The 20,463-nt window shown below is 29.3% G+C and overlaps 1 protein-coding gene across 1 annotated transcript; it reads left to right on the forward strand.

Annotated features, from left to right (window-relative positions):
- The first annotated feature begins 194 nt into the window (after positions 1-194).
- LOC142329174 (uncharacterized) lies at positions 195-20,453 on the forward strand. Its single transcript, XM_075373561.1, has 4 exons — positions 195-860; positions 6,886-7,229; positions 13,307-13,893; positions 18,573-20,453. The coding sequence occupies exons 1-4, from the start codon at positions 676-678 to the stop codon at positions 18,867-18,869; spliced, it is 1,413 nt and encodes a 470-aa protein (XP_075229676.1). The 5' UTR covers positions 195-675; the 3' UTR covers positions 18,870-20,453.
- Positions 20,454-20,463: the final 10 nt, after the last annotated feature.

Here is a 20,463-nt window from a genome sequence, read left to right on the forward strand (position 1 = left end):
TTTAAGGTAGTCTTTGACGATATTACTATACATTTTATAGTTAACATTTCATGTTCCATTGTTATTATTACTACTTCTGTGTCTATGTTGTAATGATATGTTACACATCAAAGTTCACAAAGCGTGATCACATAAATGCACAGTAGTTGTACCTAGGTTGTCCAAAATAATGTTGGTACTACTAATAGTACAACGGAGGTGATAACTAACATCGTAGGTAGCAAGAATAGTAGATCGTGGATACCGATGTTCTTTGGTGGATGAGTTTCTATTAACCATACTTTTCAGCAGCGGTCGACCGGAGACTGCGCAAGACTACACAGTTCATTCGCATTCATACATATCCTCATTCATTGAAGTAATACCTTACGGTAGTTCCGAAGGCTAAACTGAAAACGAGAGATGTAGCAAGAAGCCAGTTGCCGGTCCAGTAATTCGTACCCATCTTTTGTATCACCTGAGCTTTATAAATTTTAACGACTAAAACTAAATGCTAAGATTTTGAGAAAATTCTTCTTTTGTTTGAAGAGTTTGATGAATAATCAAGATTAATTTTAGTACTGAAAATCTTTTAATGAAATAAAAAATTATTATATTTTATGTGACTTATTATCGAGCTATCAATCGAATGATTTATTCAAGAATTCATTTTTATCGATAAGTAATAAATTAAATATGTCTTTCTACTTAAAACCTCCACGGAACAGAGCGTTCTTGTTTACTATACAATCATGTGTTTTAGCTAGATTAAATTACTTCAACTGTTTGAGTGAAAGAAATAATTCGAAGAACTTCACATCTGACTTCGAATATTTAATTGCCGATTCAGCATTTGATAGAATTGGTCATTTTACGTTGAGGTGAGGTTATGTGATAAAAATGTTAAAATATTCGAAGACTTGATTGATAATTCATTTGAAATAACTCTGTAACATACACTTGGAGTCTTGCAGAAGTAGACAGTGAAATAAGTATGCATTTACTATACAATTCTCAATAGGTCTTAATAAAATTATTAAATTGGTATTAATTCTAAGATTGCTTGACAAACGTTCTAAGGTAATTGCCGTTATTATAATAATCTGTCTCTTCAGGTATTAGAAATGTAGATAGGTTCCATTTTAATAATATTGTATTTTAACATTAGACGCTTTTAATAATTCTACTAATACCTATAGAGAAGTATAGGTAAATTCATACTTATTTTACTGTTTACCTCTGCAAGACTAAAACATATGATACTGTTACATCGAATATTTAACATATTGCTTATTTGGCAAGATAAAACCTGTCTTTAGACTATAATTTGACCAGTAGACAAGCAAGTATTACAATCATGAGCCATGTTTTAGCCCACGAGTGCAAATGCATGACATTTTGATATATGGTATGTTTTAAAGCGTATTATTTTTAAAATGTATTCATTACAATATGCATTAACAAAAAGTTCTGAGGAAACTTTACAAGTAAAGTTTCTTTACTTTACAAGTACAAAGAAAAAAATTACATCCTTTGTGTTTATTTTTAAAGCAGATCACCCTTGACATTACGTGATTTAAAAACCTGTGATTTCCTAAGATTGTTCTGAACAGATATTCTCCAACATAAATTTTTATTTTAAAATATTGTAAGGGTAAAGGTATTGTAAAACTTTGTAATAAGGTTTCTTATTATTAGGAGTTATAAGTAATGTGACCATTTACTTTTTTCCTCAAAATGGGACATTGCTAATTTTTAGGTAATGTATTTAAGGAAAAGCGTATTTCTTTATAGTTTGTATTTATCAATGAAAAGAACAGGAATGGACACATGAAAATAAAGAATTTATGTGATTTTATGTTTTTCTGAAGAACAAATTTGTTAAGAATATTTGGTATTGATTTCAAATAAAAATGAAATTCTTGGCCGGATTCTTACAATTTACTTTGGTAATTAACATTGCTTTCAGAATTGTGACTTGCAACTTTGTTTTTTCACTAGTCTACAACTTATTCATAAGAGAAAATACCCTTTCTATAGGTGCACTAGTGCTGGGCAAACATAATATATATTTAGTAATTATATGAAAGTTCATATGATTCAGATTATTGGTATGAAAGTATTTCAATAATTTCACCCAACGAATCTCAGTTGAAACGATCCCAGTGTTTCATTCTGACACTTTTTTCTATGTAATGTAGTTAGAAATAAGTGAAACTCATTAAAAACTTCTGTATCTTGGTTACAATTAATAAATCCCTTTTCAATCAATACATCTTTTACACTTTGAATTTCTTCCCACACAAGTATTTTGGTTAAATTTGCCCATTAAAATATTTCTAATACTTCAAGAACAAGTCCAATGCCCAAAATATTCCTTGCCTATTTTATAAAACTCAGCAGTGTAGTTTTCATATATTCTTCGTCAATACCACTGGAGCCATTTTCTTGCAATTTTGCCATTACATTATGAACAGAGTGGGGGAAAACACAGAGTACTTTATTTCAAGGCCAAATTGTCTTTTAGTTGATCTATTTCCTTTACAGCTTCAGTTGCAGAAATACTCTGACCCTCGATCTTTAACACAGCTTGATGAAATGTGCTGACTGCATGCATAAAGAAAAAGCTATAATTCTGAGTTAGGGTTTTCAATATGTTTAGATATTTATTGATACTCAAAAAGTAGTTTTTTATTGGCCTATACAGTTTAAACATTTTTTCAATAGTAGACATAAGCACAAGCCCACCTAGTTTTATTATAGCCTAGCAATTTCTGATACTCTATGTCAACTTCATTCAACAAAATTTCTGATTCCACGTGAATATTATTAATATAAAAATGTGAATATATTTTCACAGTTATGCATTCAAAGTCTATAGGTAGACAATCTGCTGCAGTTTTATTTGCATTGTGAATTATATGAGCTCCACATCACATCATATTTCTACCAATGTTCTTCAAGAGATAAATATAGTTTGCATAAACATTGTTGATGCCTCATCTTTTTGATCCGCCAAAATTGCACTTAGTATTATCTCCACAAAAGGCCACAATTTTTGAAGTCAAATTATTTTCTATCAGTACTTTCATTGATAATTTACAATAATGTCTGATGTTTCACCCAGTTGGTCTTGAAAATCTGAATTTTTGAGTTGTGTGCCGTCGTGTGGTAAAAAGAAGCGAACTAATACAGAGAATATTTTCGTGGGTCCATGGTTTCAAGAATCAGTTAATATATAATAAATACATTTCATTTGCTGAGGCAATTTTTATTTCACTTATTACTATTAGTGCTAACACATTAACAACAATAGCTTCTGTTTATGTACGAGCACATCTAAATTTCTGTTCAAAATACATTTGAATTAACTTAGAAATACAATCATTTGAACAAAAACTGTGGTTCTCTTGTACTGTATGATAAGCCCATATGCCTTCGGTCGCAGCAACTTCCAGATCTTTTGAAGTTGTTGAATCGCCTTTTTTTTTTAATTAAGCACAAAGAAATCAAAATGGCAGCAAGATCAGAATTTTTATGTTTTTCTGATTTTAAATGTTGCTCAATGTCGCTTGCACCTCTGTGGGCTGCACCAAATTCTGTATGACACTTTTCACATCTGACGTCCAATGTAGTTCTTCTTTGTTTTATAAAACGTACTTAGTTTGTAAGTTAACATTAAAAGTGCACTTATGATTAGGCATTGTTGAAATGAAGGGTTTGCATACAAGAAATCAAATTGACATATGTATAGTAGTACTACATTACAAGAAATGCTGTTTACTCTCAATTAGTCGCTGTTAATTATTATAACTAACCTCAAAACTTTTACAAATTGTGTGGTCTGTTGCCATCATCTAGGCACTGTGCTACTATCAGATTTTTATTTCTCGCACCTTTTTTTTTTAATTTGTTACTATGGGTTGCTATCTTTCTGAAAATGGGACATTTCAGTGTCTGGAAGCTGTATTTGGGGGCAGCAGGACAGGCTATCTAAAAACAGGATTCTCCCATTTAAAACAGTATAGTCCTGTGTTCCGGTCACTTTAGATATAACATATGAAATGATTTTTCATGAAAAATAGCCATCACTCTTAAATTTACTAACATAAACCATCTAGTAAAGAATAATGAGGTAAGATATTTCTTATCTTTAAATTAAAGTAAAAAATGATCTTACCTAATCTATCAGAAAATCTTACCCTTTTTTAAGGTAACAAATGTTTTGTCTCAATATTTTGTACTAGGAGGTTTATATTAGTAGAATTTAAAATATAATTTAACAGTACAGAAGAATTATATGAATCCTAAAAAGATTAATTTCAATAATAATTATATATGTATATCCAGCGGAGTAAGAATAATTTGACCCCTCTATCTTAAGCTCTATCTTAAGCTCTCAAAATTTTTTTAAAGCTTGATTTTCAATCTTTAGTGACAACTTAATAGCGATATGGGAAAGATACAAATGTGTCCAGCACTAATTTAATCATGACTGTTTTTATCATGGTACAGACAACATTCACACTAGGAGGTTTAAGAAACTCTATTATCATATGTATAACACACTTTGTATATGTCATGTATTATGATACAGGTATAAGTTTTTGAACATACCTTACTGTCTCAACACCTATAGTTGTGTGAACTTGCCATAAATGCTGCCGTCTCAAAACCAACCTATAAGTTTGCTTATGTACTTCATAGTTCTATTAGTCATTTATTTAAAGCAATAGTTTTGCAAGTTTAAGATAAAGACTTAAAAAATGAAATTTCAAGTTTCATGATTATATCCAATTTCTGGAAAAATTTCAGCAAATTTTGTCCAAAACTCATTGATAAGAAGCGGCCACTAACAGGTGAATCCTAAGCCTCTGGCTATTTCTTTCTCATCAACTCAAGTTCTGCATTACTGCAGAATATAATAAATTCCATGTTGTCAGTTGATTCAACTGTGCACAAAGTTTTACTGATTCTTACTTTGGACGTTTCATAGATAGATTACTGACAATTTTCCCTGATGATGGCATGCATTTTTTTCAATGTGGACTTTGTCAGTTGACATTCAAGACTGCCCAGATTTTTTTGATTTTTGTTTGTTATTCTGTCAAGGCTGATACATTATCTCTAGTTTTCTTTGTTTTATTTTATAATATTGAAATAATTATGCTGCTACATTTAAATTAACTTATCAACTTTGAATGTGTTGAGCATTATTATAAAGATATATCTGACTACTAGCATTGTAGTGGAGGGAGTAATGTTTTTCCCATCTCTTGCACTGTTGTGTTGACACTTTAATGAATTTTTTTTTACTACAGTAACCTAATTATTAAGCATTTATTTTTACATTTTTCTTTTTCTTTTAATATTGAAGGAATTAGAACGTAGAACTACTGTCCACTCCAGTTTTTATTAACTTAGCAGTACAGTTGTAATAGATTACCATAACTATGAAGTCTGTAAATAACATAATAAGACTGGTTCAGAAAAACCTTTTGTTTACAATCCACATTATACATGGACTCTATTACCTTCGAAATAGTTTCCTTGAGAATGCTTCAAATGTTTTCCCACTCTTTATAGCAGTGTTGGAACTCAGAAACTGGAATACCTTTCAGATAGTTACATTTTTTTTTTACATTTTCTACCGTTCCAAATGGTGTCCTTTGAGGTGTTTTTTTAAAGTTGGGAATAGGTAAAAGTTGCAGTGACTACAGTCAGGTGAATAAGGTGGTTGAGGAACTACAAGAATGTTTTTCTTTGCCAAAAACTTATTAATTGAGAGTGCAGTGTGACAAGGTGCATTGTCATGATGCAGCATCCAGTTGCCTTTGATGGCTGGTCTCACAAGGGCAACTCTTTTCTGCAGTCTTTCAAGAATTTCTCTATAAACATATTGATTTACAGTCTTGTCCTGTAGGCAAAAACTCCTTATGGACAATGCCACAATGCCATTACTATGAAAGAAACAAATTAGCATGGTTTTTTTATTTTTGATTTGCTCATTTTTGCTTTTTTGGAATGTGATGAGTTTGAAGTGTGCCACTCGCGTTGCTCTGGTGTTTTGTTTCTGGGTCGTACTCAAATATCCAAGATTCATCACCAGTAATAACATTTTTTAGAAAATCAGGATCAGTTTCAATTTACCCTAGAAGATTGTGGCACACTTCCACCCAGTTGTTTTTCTGTTCAACAGTGAGGTTTTTTGGGACCAATTTTTCACAAACCTTTTTCATGTCCAGTTCATTTGTAAAATTTGATGGAATGTGGTACAGTTCAAATTCAATTGTTCTGCAATATTCTAACAGTTAATCACAGATTATACCTTATCAAGTCTCTTATTTGCTCAACATTGTCATCACTTTTTGACGTTGATGGTCCTCGAGAGCGTAGATAATCTGCTATTGATTCCTGGCCATCTGAAAATGCTTTAAACCACCTAAAACCTTGGGCTCATGACAGAGCATCATCTCCATACGCCCTTTTCAATTTTGAAAAAGTTTCAGTAGCATTCTCACCAAATTTAACCAAAACTTGATGGCACAATGTTGCTCATAATTAGTATCATTCATTTTAGTAATGCAAAACAAAAACTCGTTTCACAAAAAGTTTGTTTACATCTCACATGGCAACAATAGACCAAAAATATTAATACCTAATATAAATGAGCTGTTCATACAACCATATGTTTACTAGTAACTTAACAGTGTTGCCACTTTGGCTGCCAAAAAACTAGTCTCATTACTTTATTTACAGACCTCATATTTATCATGTTTTAAATTCGATTGATGTGGCCTTAAAAATAACACTGTTTCTGATTTCAACTGTCAATATCATTCTAATTTTAATAATATTATATATAAATAACAGTTGTAAATATCTTTTTTTTTTGTTTCATTTCAGATTGTTATATCAGACTTCCGATTTAGTTTTATTAAAAGATATTGTAATTAAAAAAGAAAAAGAAGTTTTTTATTTAAGGTTAAGCAACTTCAGTTCTGTTACTGAATTTAAAAAGTTTTTAAATACAACTGTAAAACACTGTGATGAAGCAGTTGATAATTTTGTAACTCAACCTGAGGTATTGCAATATCATCATATTGATTTTGATTCTTGGCATGAATTTCTCAATACGTTAAAAACAATTATTATGGAGCTGAAAACAAACACTTCTTACTTTTTCCTAAACCAATCATGTTCTTCGTGTAGTGTGAGTACTAATGCTAGTTGTGAAGAATATTTTAAAGGTGAATTAAAATATATTTCCTTTTTTAAGTCATTTATTTATTTAAATTTTTTACATCCTAGAAGGCTACAACTTGAATGAAATTCTGAAAACAGTTTTTTAGAAAAATAAATTTTAAAAAAATCAGCTCTGCAGTTTATTCTTTCTAGTCTACAAGCAATATTTCTTAGAATTTGATAATATTGGCCTTTTCATGCACAAGCTGAGAGCTTATATGGTGAATTAATTTAAAAAAATTATATTGATTAATTAAGATACTTATTATTATATACTTAATTTAGCAAATTCTTTGATTTGAAATTTTGCTTATGCCTTCATGAATTTGAGTTAACAGTGGTTTAATGAATTCAAATGAAACTTTGTTAGATTTTCCCTTGAAAATTAGCTGAAAGTAACTTGCTGGAAAATAAAGGACTGGTCATGTCAGTTAGAATTTTCTTGTTTGACTTTTTTTTATTCACAACATGGTAAGAATAGTAATATCAATTTATTAAATGATATAAAAAAATTTTCCTAGTAGTTTTATGTAATTTAGAACACATAGCAATCAAAGGAACGGATATATTCCTTTTATTTAAGATTCATGCAGGGTCTGTTATTCATAGCATTCGTAGTTTTAGAACTTCTATGGTATATTTTTATTTAACTGTTACATTTAACAGTGACAATGACAACTGTCATTGCACCTGTCACAATACTGTTCGCATAGGGAGATTTCCTGTTTGCAAACTTTTTTCAGCGTTTTACCGCACCATGAAACATGATGTGCCATCTGATTATCAGTCAAGTTATGTGCATCTGAACAGTTCTAACCATTTTGGTTTGTCAGTCTGCTACAAAAATGAACATATTTATATGTTGTATTTACATACATGTTTGTGTTATATGTATGTATGTATGCATGCATGTTGTGCGTGTTTGTACATGTATGTAGTATAATAACCAGTCTGTAAATAGTTGAAAAGTGTAGAGCAATATGAACATGATGTAATAATTACATTAATATGTATTTAGCTTGTAATAACAATACATTAATCAACAGATTAAATCATAACATGAGATTACAATAATAACATAAATAAAAATATTAAATCAAATATATCTTGAAAATATCATCATTATGTTTTTTACCAACTTTTAAAAGTTTGTAAAAAACATAATTTATGTATAGGTCTTTTTACCATCAGCTGTATATACATCTACAGCTGTGACTAAATTGTTAGAACCTAGATAAACCTGGGTTACAACTCCATGCTTCCATTGGATGGGTGAATTATTTTCATTGGTGATCAGAACTAGATCGTCAAGTAAAAGGTTATGTGTGGAAAACGCCATTTGTTGCATTGCTGATGATGGTGCAGATAGCCCTTTGACCATTGTCTCCAAATGGATTGTATAAATTTTTGGAATAGTTGCCATCAACCTAATCCCATAATTTCAACCCTTTGATAATAGGGTTCAAGTAAAGATGTGAGAGGACATTCAATAAGAAAATTCCCCAGTGAAGGTGGTACTGGGTCTCCCTATAGTTTGTGGAAATAGCAACTATAGAGCGAGAGTTAAGTAAAACAAGCCTCAATTTGTGTCAACACCGTATAAAATTCTTCAAAGTTGAGAATTGTTATTCCTATTACACGATGTATGTGATATTTGACACTTTTGATTGCACTTTCTCAAAATGGGGAGATGAAGGAGATGACCAAGTAATCCCTAGTGATGTTGAAAAAGTTAGAATATTTGTTTAAATTTTTCTGACTTAAAAAGTTGGTACAAGCTGTTCAAAATATTTTTAACAGAATGAAAGTTAGCACCGTTATCAGAAAATATTTTAGCAGGTATACCTCTGCGTGAAATGAATCTTTTTTTTTTTTTGTCAAATCAGAAACTAACTCTAAATGAATAGCCTTAGTGGCTAATCATATAAATAGTGCTATATAATCATTACTCAGTGTTTTAGATCTCTGCCCGCTATGCTAAATTATAATTGGACACTATAATCTACTGCGCAAGAAGAGATTGCTCAGGAAGGGATCCTCTAACAGGCGGTAGATAAAATTATGTTTTTGTTTGACTGGAATTTAAATGACGAATGATTATTATTTTCAGACTTATTGTTTTTTAATTTAGAATTAATATTACTTGAATAAGATTATTATGTTTTTGAGAACAAATCTGTCAAATTTCTACACTACTAGAACATTTGTCTACTGAATGATCTTTACCCAAATAATTGTGATGTTCTAGAAATTCTTTCTGTTCATCTACAGAAAAATTAAAAAATTCCTTACAACAATGTAAATAATGATTAGAATTACAAATTAGACATTACTTGTAATTAAATTTTGAGTAACAGCTAATATTATTTGCCTTATACTGCTTGTTAGCATTTATGTTAAAACATTTAGTGTAGGATTTAGTTCCATTGTTGTGTCGTCGTACCTTGGAATTATGTCTTGATGGTTTGACTTATTTGTATTAATATTTTCAAGCATCTGTCTTCTAAATTCAAGGAATTCCATGAAATTTTTGTAGGTGCCTTTGAGTTGAAAGTTTCTCCTTCCATAATCTGGAGGTATTGTAACCTAACTTTGACATTAACAACTGAAGAACAATAAATTCATATGCATTAATTGGAATTTGCATTGCTTCAGGAGCATTGACATATGAAGATAATAAATTTGGATAAATTGTGCAAAGATTCTTCTTATAAAATTTAGTTTAAAAATCGATCTGCATTATGTGATTCAATTAAATAATTATCGTCAAAATACCTTTTTAATCTGTTTATTAATGTATTGTTACAAGCTAAATGCATATTAATGTAATTTATTACATCACATTCATATTGCTCAACACTTACTTGTTACAAAGAAAATATTGCTGATAAAGCTACTTATACATCCAAGCTCTATGATTATTATTCATTACTGTTTATTATTGTATTATGTACAAATGATGTGAACATTACTTGAAACTATTGATTCAATAATACAATAAACTATAAGCGATACATATAATTTATTTTTTACCGATACTTTTATCATATTTTATAATATACATTTAAAAATCATTTATTATTTCAAGTTATTAGCTGTAACGTTTGTTTAATAATCATGTTATACAACATCTTAGATTATCTTTCTTTGTATAATAGTATTTATAATTATATTGTTAAACTTACCAGATTACAAACAAAGATTATTTATACTAATTCATGTTATCACTTGTAATATTTCATTACAATATTATAAAAGAAAAATCCTCGGGATTTTTGACAGGCAGCTATATTCTGTTTCAGTCCTCCTTATTTTTTTTTTAACCTCCGGGACCACCGTTAGGTATTGATTGCTTCAGAGGATAAGATGAACGAGAAGTAGCATGTGATAATGTCATGCCTGACTGGGATTCGAACCCGGGACCTCCAGATGAAAGACCGAGATTCTACCACTCGTGCCATGTAGGCTGGCATCTCCTCCTTATTAATGGTAAAAACTATCTAAATCTTTTCTTCTTACTTATGTAAAGCATATAAATTTGTTATCTTAGTTAAGTTCAACAGCTGTTTTATATTATATATTTTTTATTTTCTAATAGTATGGTTAGTCTAAGTCGATTTGTAAAGGATGCAACTTAAAATGTTGACTAAATATAAATACATTAATTAAAATACTCTTTAAACATTAATATTGTACATGTACACCATTTTAAACTTAACAATGTGAGATAATTTACTAACGATATCATATTTAAATAAGTGAAAATGTGTGTAAATGTTATAAATTAAATATAAATAAAATATATATATTGATCAGACTAACAAGGACTTCATTTAATATTATTGATCCAGCAGCATAAGTTCTGAATAATGAAAGGTGCGCTTAGGCACAGTTATTCAAACCATTTTTTTTTTTTTTTTTTGGTCCTCCAGGTGATTGACCTGACCTTGGAGCATCCTCAAGACCAAATTTCCTCTTTCAAACTCTCAGTACCACTTAAATATTGTTGTATAATGAGGATAATCCTCTCCAAGCACTGGAGTCATTTCCTCTAAACACTGATCACCCGTTAACCCATGTGTAAAATTGCTCGATATTCAGTTTTCTACCCCCATCACTACTTTTCACTAACAACTAAAAAGCAAATGACACTGAAACTGTGACTAGAACAGTTACAATGCAGATTGGGCCGTAAACAAGTGCTGATTTGTAACCAGCTGTGTTGGTCTATTCTGTCATAGTACCCTTTTTGTTTCAAAAAGGGGATTTTAGATATTAAAAAACTAACAGTATATCTATCATTCTATTTCTTTTCTCTGCATTTCATTGTGTATTAATTACTAGTTAATCATAGCTCAATATATAATTAAAAATAATAGAAATTTGTACTTTATTTTAAAGTAGCAGAAAGAAAGAAAGAACAAACTCCTGAAATTAGTAGTTTACCAGAAACTAATTACAATAGAAATGTAATGTAAAATTCAACAATAAACAAAACAAAAACTATTCATCCTTACCACCAAAAAATTAACAACTTATAACATTTTGATTTTTAAGAGTACAAAGCTCAAGTTGCATAGATGTAATAAATTGACCATAGAACTTACTAGTTTCAGTAAATGGTTAATAATATAATGTAACATTTTTACTAAAATATTTTTCTTAGTTTTAAATGGTCTAAAGTAGATGTATGTAAAATAATATAAGACTGGGAAATTGCAAATAATTTTGTACAACAATGACTGTGATAAGTTTTATACATATTATAATACGTGTAAATCACATTTATAATACACATAATACACATTTATAATACGTGTAAATCTTAGCTTACAGATACAAGAGAAGTCAATTCAGACCACATTATTAAAGTAACTCACCTTTTCAACAAAAATACTTTTCAGTTTTTAGAAATTAATAATAATAATAAATTTAAATATCACATTTTAAAAAAAAAATTATATACAATTAAAATTAATAATAGTTTAAAATTGTGTTATGATGTGTACTAAATTGCTCCATCCCCTCAGCTGTAGTTTTTTCATTGTTCATTTTGATAGCACGTCAATTCTAGCATAGTGAACTGTAAAGGTGGTCATCATGTTTCATGGCTCTATTCTAGTGTGGCAATATTCTAGAAAGTACAGCATGGCACTTCTAGTATCTTCCACTAACTTTGTTAATTCTCATCCGTTTCCTAATAGGGTAACAGTGAGTTCTGTGACCTGTGGTCAGTTAATAAGTGCTACTATGGTTTTTTACATTTGTCACCAAATTTTTTAATAACTCCCTTCAGGGTGTTATTATAAAGCTTGTAAGATGTTGGGCTTTATTAGGTTAGGTGTTTATAGAACTTATCGATTATACATATCAGTATTGGTATTATCTGGTTGGGATCACCATTATGTCTGTCACTGACCTGCAGTTTTTTTCTATTTTTAGTATCCCAACTGATTACCGTTTGGTTATTACATTTATTACTTAATCTTTTTCCTCAGGCATGTTTTATCTCGTTAGCCATGAGTGATAGGATAATGTAACAAAATTTAGAATTACTATTTATTAAGAGAAATTATATACTTAATTTAATATTTTATTCTAGTTAACACTAATAGCAGAATTATAGACAGTAACAAAGTTAGTTTTTAAATAAACATTGTTAATTATCTGTCAGATGACTGAGAGAGGATGTAGCTATTTTGAAATAAATTTAAAACTTTTATTATAATTGTATTGAAATGTTGTTGAATAAAGTATTATTACATCATGAAAGCATTCTTAAAAGGAAAGAAAAAATTACAGTATATTAACTAACTGAAAATGTTTATTTAGTTAAAATATGCAAAGATATTTTTAGGGATCCATAAGGTGTCTATTTCTTAGTTTTACTTCTTAATGGTGTTTTGTTAGTTAAAGAAACAAAAATTTATTAAATTTTTTTCAGTATTGCTTACTTTATAATAAGCTTATTAAAAACTGCTGAAATAAAATATTTGTCAGAATATTCTTTTTTATAATGGAATTATTTTGTTACTAGTGTTCATTAGAGATGTATTATTTGAATGTTCTCTTTCTATTTCAGTTCCATTTAAAATGTGTTCAAGTTTAGTATCAACTCGTCAGGCAATTATTAAGAAAGGATATGTTATATTTCCATATAAAAAATGGAAAGAATTATTGTCAGAGTTATTTGAATATCATTTGTATATTGCAGTAAAACAAGCTAACAAACTTAAACATTATCATCTATTAAGAAGTGATAGAAGGTTTACAGATTTGATAAATGATGCGATTAACATATTGAGAATAAATAAAAGAGAAATATGTGATATTGATAAAAATAAAAGCATTAATATAAATAATATAAAAAGCATGAAGATGTTATTTCCACCTTGTATGTCTAATCTTTATAATAAGCTTACAGAACATCATAGACTAACACATGATAATAGATATCAGTTAACAGTTTTCTTGAAAAATATTGGGATGTCATTTCAAGATGCATTAGTGTTTTGGAAGAGTGAATATTCAAAATGTTTTCATAAAGATTCACACTGTAAGTGTTCATGGCAGCAAAATGGTAAAAGATTAATATATAGTATACGACATATGTATGGTCTTGAAGGTAGAAGAGCAAATTATAGATCACACAGTTGTAATTATTTACAGGTATGTATTTTTATTACCAGTATTATTAAATTAATAGGAAATTTCTCCAATAGAAAACTTTTTAGTAATTTTTTAAAATGTAACAATAAATTATTTGAAAAATTATTGCAAATTTGGCAACAAAATAATAGCTGATAACAATGTGCAATACTGTATTAGTGTTTAAATCATTCTGTTAGGTATGTTAAGTATATTAGGTACTCTGAACTGTGCTGTTGTTAACAAAGGTTTTCTGTGAACTTAGTTTGAATGTGATCGGTTTGCCATTGAAGTAATGCTGTACTTATTTACAACAGAGGAATTTGCTGATATACTATTCATTTTGGGTGTGTGTAATGCTATAGATGCTGCGGTAGAATATGAAATATTTTTTGTCGAATTCCAGATCCCAAAACAATTAGCACAGCTTTTCACAATCTTCAGAAAACAGATTCACTGCCTAATACCAGCTATGGATGATATGTTCAACATGATGCTGAAATTAATAAAATTATATCTATGCAGGCCAGGTGTCAGTACATTACTTCTTTCTAAGCAGATTGGAGTTTTGCATTCTGTGGTTTAGAGAACACTAAAACAAAACAAGTTTTATCGTTATCATAAATACCCAGGAGACGGTCTGCTTCTCTTTGAGTTCTACAACTGGTGGAATATAATTTGATAATTTTACAAGTATGATTTGTTTACTGATGAGGAAAATTTCACTCGAGATTGTGTCAATAACTTGCGCAATTAGGATACATGGACAGAAGTAAATCTTCATGAAATGGCAAAAGGCAATTTTCAACACCGATTTAGCATCAATGTATGATATGATCTTCACAATTGAGGGTTTGGATTGTTCATATTACTATGCTGAGGTCTACTTGCACTATCTTCAAGAAGGATTGCCGCAGCTGCTGAAGATGGTGCATCTCTGCACTGGAGGTGCAGAGACGCAAAGTTTACTTTGCGTCTCAGCACATTTTTGCATGATGGCGCGCCTCTTCACTTCTCTTGTGCTGTTTCCACTCACTTAAATCATCATTTCCCTGAGAAATAGATCAGTTGTAGAGTTCCACATTCCTGGCCACCAAGATCCCCTTATCTGCTACATTTAGATTTTTGTATATGCGACTCAATTTAAGGATAGCCCCGAAGTAGTAAAAAAAGCAACAAAAGCGGAATAGAAGCATCCCAAGAAATGTGTTGAAAATTGGGCTCATCTTTGAACATTTATTATAAACTGGTACGTATAATGCACTAGCATGGTCTAGCATACCTGTTTCTAAATAAAATTTGAATATTTTTTACTTTTATTTGTTTTATTCAACTTTCATTTTGTTCATAATTAAATTCCCTACAGGTTTTGTTTAAAAGTTTTATTTATCTACTACCCATTTAAAAAAGTTATTGTACATAAAAAAAAAGTTTTTTACCCCTAAATTTATTGGTTTTTCACTCCAGATTTCTCAAAAACTACTGCAGATACAGTTCTGGAACTATTTTCAGGAACCTTCGATTTTTCAGGTCAAAAACCATAAGAAATTACTAATTTTGCCCCTTAGTTAACATCCTAAAGATTTCAGTATGACCTCATTTCACCAGAGTAGTTGAAATCCAAGTGAAATCTTTCACTAGCTGTAACTTGCAAACAAAGCATTTTGGAACATATGTTTATATGAACTTTTTCCACTATTTTCATGAGTAGAATAGGTAATGAAAGTCCTGGGAGAACGTTGTAATACACCCAGTTTAAGTCCTGAAAGTTTCTCTGTGGAGAAACTAAGGACATGTTCTACCTGTGAAAATAATGAAAAAGATTCATATAAATATATATATATATATATATAGGTTCATAGAAATATAGGCTTTGAAATTAAGGCTAGCAAAAGATTTCAACCAGATTTCAATTTTCTAATAAAAAGAAGCCCTACTGTATTTTTTGGCATCCAAATTAAAGTTGGTTGGTTTTTAATGTAATTTGAGCTGGAAATAGGATAAAACAGGTAGCAGAACTGAACTCCAATAGTTTTTAAGATATCCGATGTAAAACACTAAATTTGGTGTGGAAAAACAAGTTTTTTTTTAGATTTGTAGTACAATAGCTTTGTTAAATGACTAATAAATACAGTTACAAAACTTGTAGAGAATTTAATTCTGAGAAAATTAATGTAAATACAGCCAATAAAAAGTAAATAAAATCTTTTAAAAATTGATTTTTTATTGAAGCAAAACAGACAGAAAATCATATTATTCTTGCTGTACCTAACAAACATTTTTTTTAAAAACAAAACAAACAGTCTTTTATTTCAGTTAATTATTGTCAAGAATGAACAGATGTCCCATAAGTTTCCATGCATAGAATACAGAAAAATAAATAATAAATAAATAAAAATGGTTTCCATAAAAAAATTTTTTTTTCTCTTATATACAGAAACTTAAGGGACCCTGTATTTGTTAATATTGTCAATACAATTATTTTAAAAAAATGATAAGTGTATTCATTTATTAGAATATGTTATGATAGCATGCTGTGTATCAAGTTTATGTTTTTATGTCTTTGATGTGTATTTAATTATTATATGAGGTCAGTTCAGAAGATAACCAAACTTTATTTTTTTTACTCTTTATTATTAATTTTACAGATTATTAGTCCTTTTCCCCTTCATAGTACTTCCCTCCATTATTCACACACTTTTCCCAAACGTGTTTCCACTTTGTGAAGCAGTCCTGAATCGCTTCATTTGAAATAGCCTTTAAGGTTCGTGACAGATTTGCTTTAATGTCATTAATAGTCTCAAAACAGTGTCCTTTCATCACTGATTTTAATTTCAGAAATAAGAAAATATCACAAGGAGCCAGATCTGGCAAACATGGAGTCTGAGGAAGGACAGTCATCTGATTTTTGGCTCAAAACCAACGAATTGACAAAGCTGAGTTTGCAGATACATCATTGTGGTGAAGGAACCTTGAGTTGTCTTGTCACACATCTGGTCTCTTTTTGCGAATTTTTTCACATAATTTTAAAACGCCTTCATAGTACACACAGTTCACTATTTCACCTTGAGGCAAAAATTTGAAATGCACAATTCCATTAAAATTGAAAAAACAGAGAGCATCACTTTGACACTGGATCGAGACTTTCTTGGGGTGTGGAGATCCTTCGCCGCCAATTCATTGTGATGACAGAACTTTTGTCTCGATGTCATAGGTGTAAACCCAGCCTTTTTCTCCCGTTATGATGCTTTGCATAAATGTTTCATCATCATTGGCTTGTTCAAGAAGTTGCCGACATACACCCACTCGATGTTCTTTCTGTTATTTGGTCATCAAACAAGGAAAAACTTTGCTGCAACTTGATGTATGTTAAATTTTTCTGTGAAAATGTCATGACATGATCTGATGCATCTTACAATCTCTTCTGCAAGTTCACTGACAGTCAATCAGTGATTTGCACGCATCAGATCACTGATTTTCTAAATGTGGGTGTCATCAGTTGAAGACGAAGGCCTTTCTGGTTGAGGGTCATCTTCAATTGATGGACGACCACTTTTAAATCATGAAAACTATTAATAACATTGCGTACGACCTAGAGCATCAACTATGTAAGCTTGTTTCAAAAGTTGAAACATTTTTGTGAAAGTTTTCCCTAGTTTCATGCAAAATTTTACATTATTGTTGCTCCTGAAAATCACACATTACAAAAATCGTTTTCTACTAACACTTTTCACCCAAATAACAATAACACGAAAAGTAAACGAGATAACCAACAATCCAAGAACATGTGGTTACAGATGAGGATATGCGGAATACATTGCTGCGAATCACACATCACTAAATATCTCTGTTGGCATGTAATTAGATGTGTTTGGTTATTTTCTGAACAGACCTTGTATTTGTAATTTTTCTTATTATATGTAGTATGTTTCTTGTTTCTGACTTTTTATGTTATAATAGTATTACTACAAACACAAATTAATAAATGAAATTTCATTTTGTGCATATTTGTTTCAGTTCAACCACAGTATGTATCATAATTAAAAGAATTATATATTTAACAGAAATACAAATTTATGTTAAATTTGTATTCTCTATTTCAGAAAATTTTATATTAGTTAAATTTAGAGTCTTATAATTCTATTTATCATTACAAATTTTTGTATTGTATCTTATCAATAGATGATTAATTTTCTTATTATGGTATGTTAATATTTTCTGTTCTACTTCTTTAATCTTGATTTGAACATTTTCATTAATATAATGTTAATGAAAATAATAATTATAATATATATATATATATATAAATTTCATCTTACTGTAAAATCATAAATTACTTTTTTTATATACGATGTTCTATAACTACATCACTATAATAAAAATTCAAATATTGATTTTTCCAATGATATTCTATCGTAAGAGATCATGTATAGTATGTATTCTAAGACAAAAAAAAAACAAGTTAACAACTAATTGCAATAACATAACTGCAGTTCAGTAAACTGGGATTTTTTTATTATTTACTTGAAATGGGGAATTAAATATTATATTTTACAAAACTAACTACTTACTGAAATATTTCCATTAAGTAATAATCATTAAAGTAAATAAGTACTAATATTAAATAAGTTTAATAATGATTAAAGTAATCATTAAGTAAATATATCATTAAGTAATGATATTTTTTATGGAATTTACAGGAATTAAGATATGGAGCTTCTAGTGAAGGAAGATGTCCATTTAAATACCTAAGTAATGATAGTTTGTATAAATGTTTAAATAAATATTACGTATATCATAAACTAAATAACAAAAAAACTGTATTTGATAGCATATTTGCTATTAAAAATAAGAATCCTTCATTGGCATGTCATATTTTACATTCAAGTATAAAGGAAATAGTTTTAAATGATAAAAATGATGCAGTCTTGAAACGTAATCATCATCTAACACCAGTTCAGTATTTCAGTTCATTAAGTAGTATTATAAATAAATAAATATAAGATGTATGAATAAAATTTTCTGTATAATGGTACTTTTGTATTTATTTGTACTTATAACATTCATAAATTATGTAAATTTGTAAATGTAAATTGAATGTTAATAATTTATTCTTTTTTTATAATTTCTATTAAAACTTTTGCAGAGAAATCTACAGAATGGATTTTTCATTAAGAATTATTTATGATAAAACTATAGCGATAGATGTTTGCTATCTCAATTTTAGCAGCAGAATTGATTTTGAGCAGAAATAAAGTGAATTATTCTGCTGCTATTACAATCTGTTGATTGATAACTGAATTTTTTCTTTTGGTGCCATATTTAAATATTTTTAATTATGAGCTATGGAGTTTCCATTTTCATTCTAAAAAACTGCCAATTCTGTTTTTTTTTAATAAAATAATAGCTGTAGACTGAAGTCAGCTAATAAGAGGTTTGTTATTTTAAAATTGTTTATTGTGTTTTTAATGTAAAAAAAAGATTGGTTATAGATAACATGTATATAAATTTGGGTCAGCCTAACTTGAATCAATGTAAATATACGAGTTAACAAGATTACAGGTACAGCTAGACCTACAACTAAACTACTACTCCTTGCTTCAAAGAAAAATCTTCCACAAAGAATGTTTTAATTTAATTATTTTACAGGAACAAATTCTGTTTTTTTTGTTTTTAGTGATAAATCAGTTTGTTGTATTAAAAAAAATGTGGGAAGGGAAGTAAAACTCACAAAGATATTGATTATAGAAAGGCCTAACCTTTTTGCTAGTTGTTGAATGTGTACAACTCAACTGTGATTTCATTACTTCATTTTGGAAATAAGTAGAAAGAAAATACTGTGTTTAAAATAAATTTTAGGCCCTTTTGTGGTCTAGAATTTAATTGTAAAGTTACTCAAGCTAATAAAATGTTATGAATTATGTTGAACTTAATGACATTAAATACTGCAGTAAATAAATACACTACTACTTCAAGATAAGCAATTGTGACTGTACTGAAGAGTCAATAAAGAAAATTAGGAGGCAGCTGAAGAAAACAAACAGTTTTGACTTAAACTACAGCAGTGAAAAGAAGAAACTAAATGCAAACAGAAACTGCTCACCAGCTGTTCTGTGTAAAGAATTAAACTCAGTTTTATCATTGAGTTAGGTAATCAATAAAATATAAAGGTCACAAGTAAGATGTAGGAAGTACATCTTCCTACTGTTGGGGAATAGCTTGTGACCAATATACATTTTTATAAGTTTCAAAGCAAAGACAAAAATCACATGAAAAAGTGTTAAAGGTTAAGCTATTTCACTACGTGCATTGTGGTAAGATCAAGACTAAGGAATACAAATCTACATGACACATAAAACATAATTTACACTATGGAAGAAACAACAAAAATAACTTCAAAATTTGTATATACAATACATTACACAATCAAGTCCTCTGGGCTTAGAACTTATTATTATAGCAACATAAACGCGATTAAAAAAATGTTATGAAATCAATTAAATTATTTATTAATAAAAGATTATTATTATTATAACAATAAATTCCTATACCTTTTACTTTATGGACTTTTAAGCAGTATAAACAGACAAA

This window comes from Lycorma delicatula, chromosome 8 (assembly GCF_047948215.1).
Source record: "Lycorma delicatula isolate Av1 chromosome 8, ASM4794821v1, whole genome shotgun sequence".
In the NCBI taxonomy this organism is placed as follows: domain Eukaryota; kingdom Metazoa; phylum Arthropoda; class Insecta; order Hemiptera; family Fulgoridae; genus Lycorma; species Lycorma delicatula.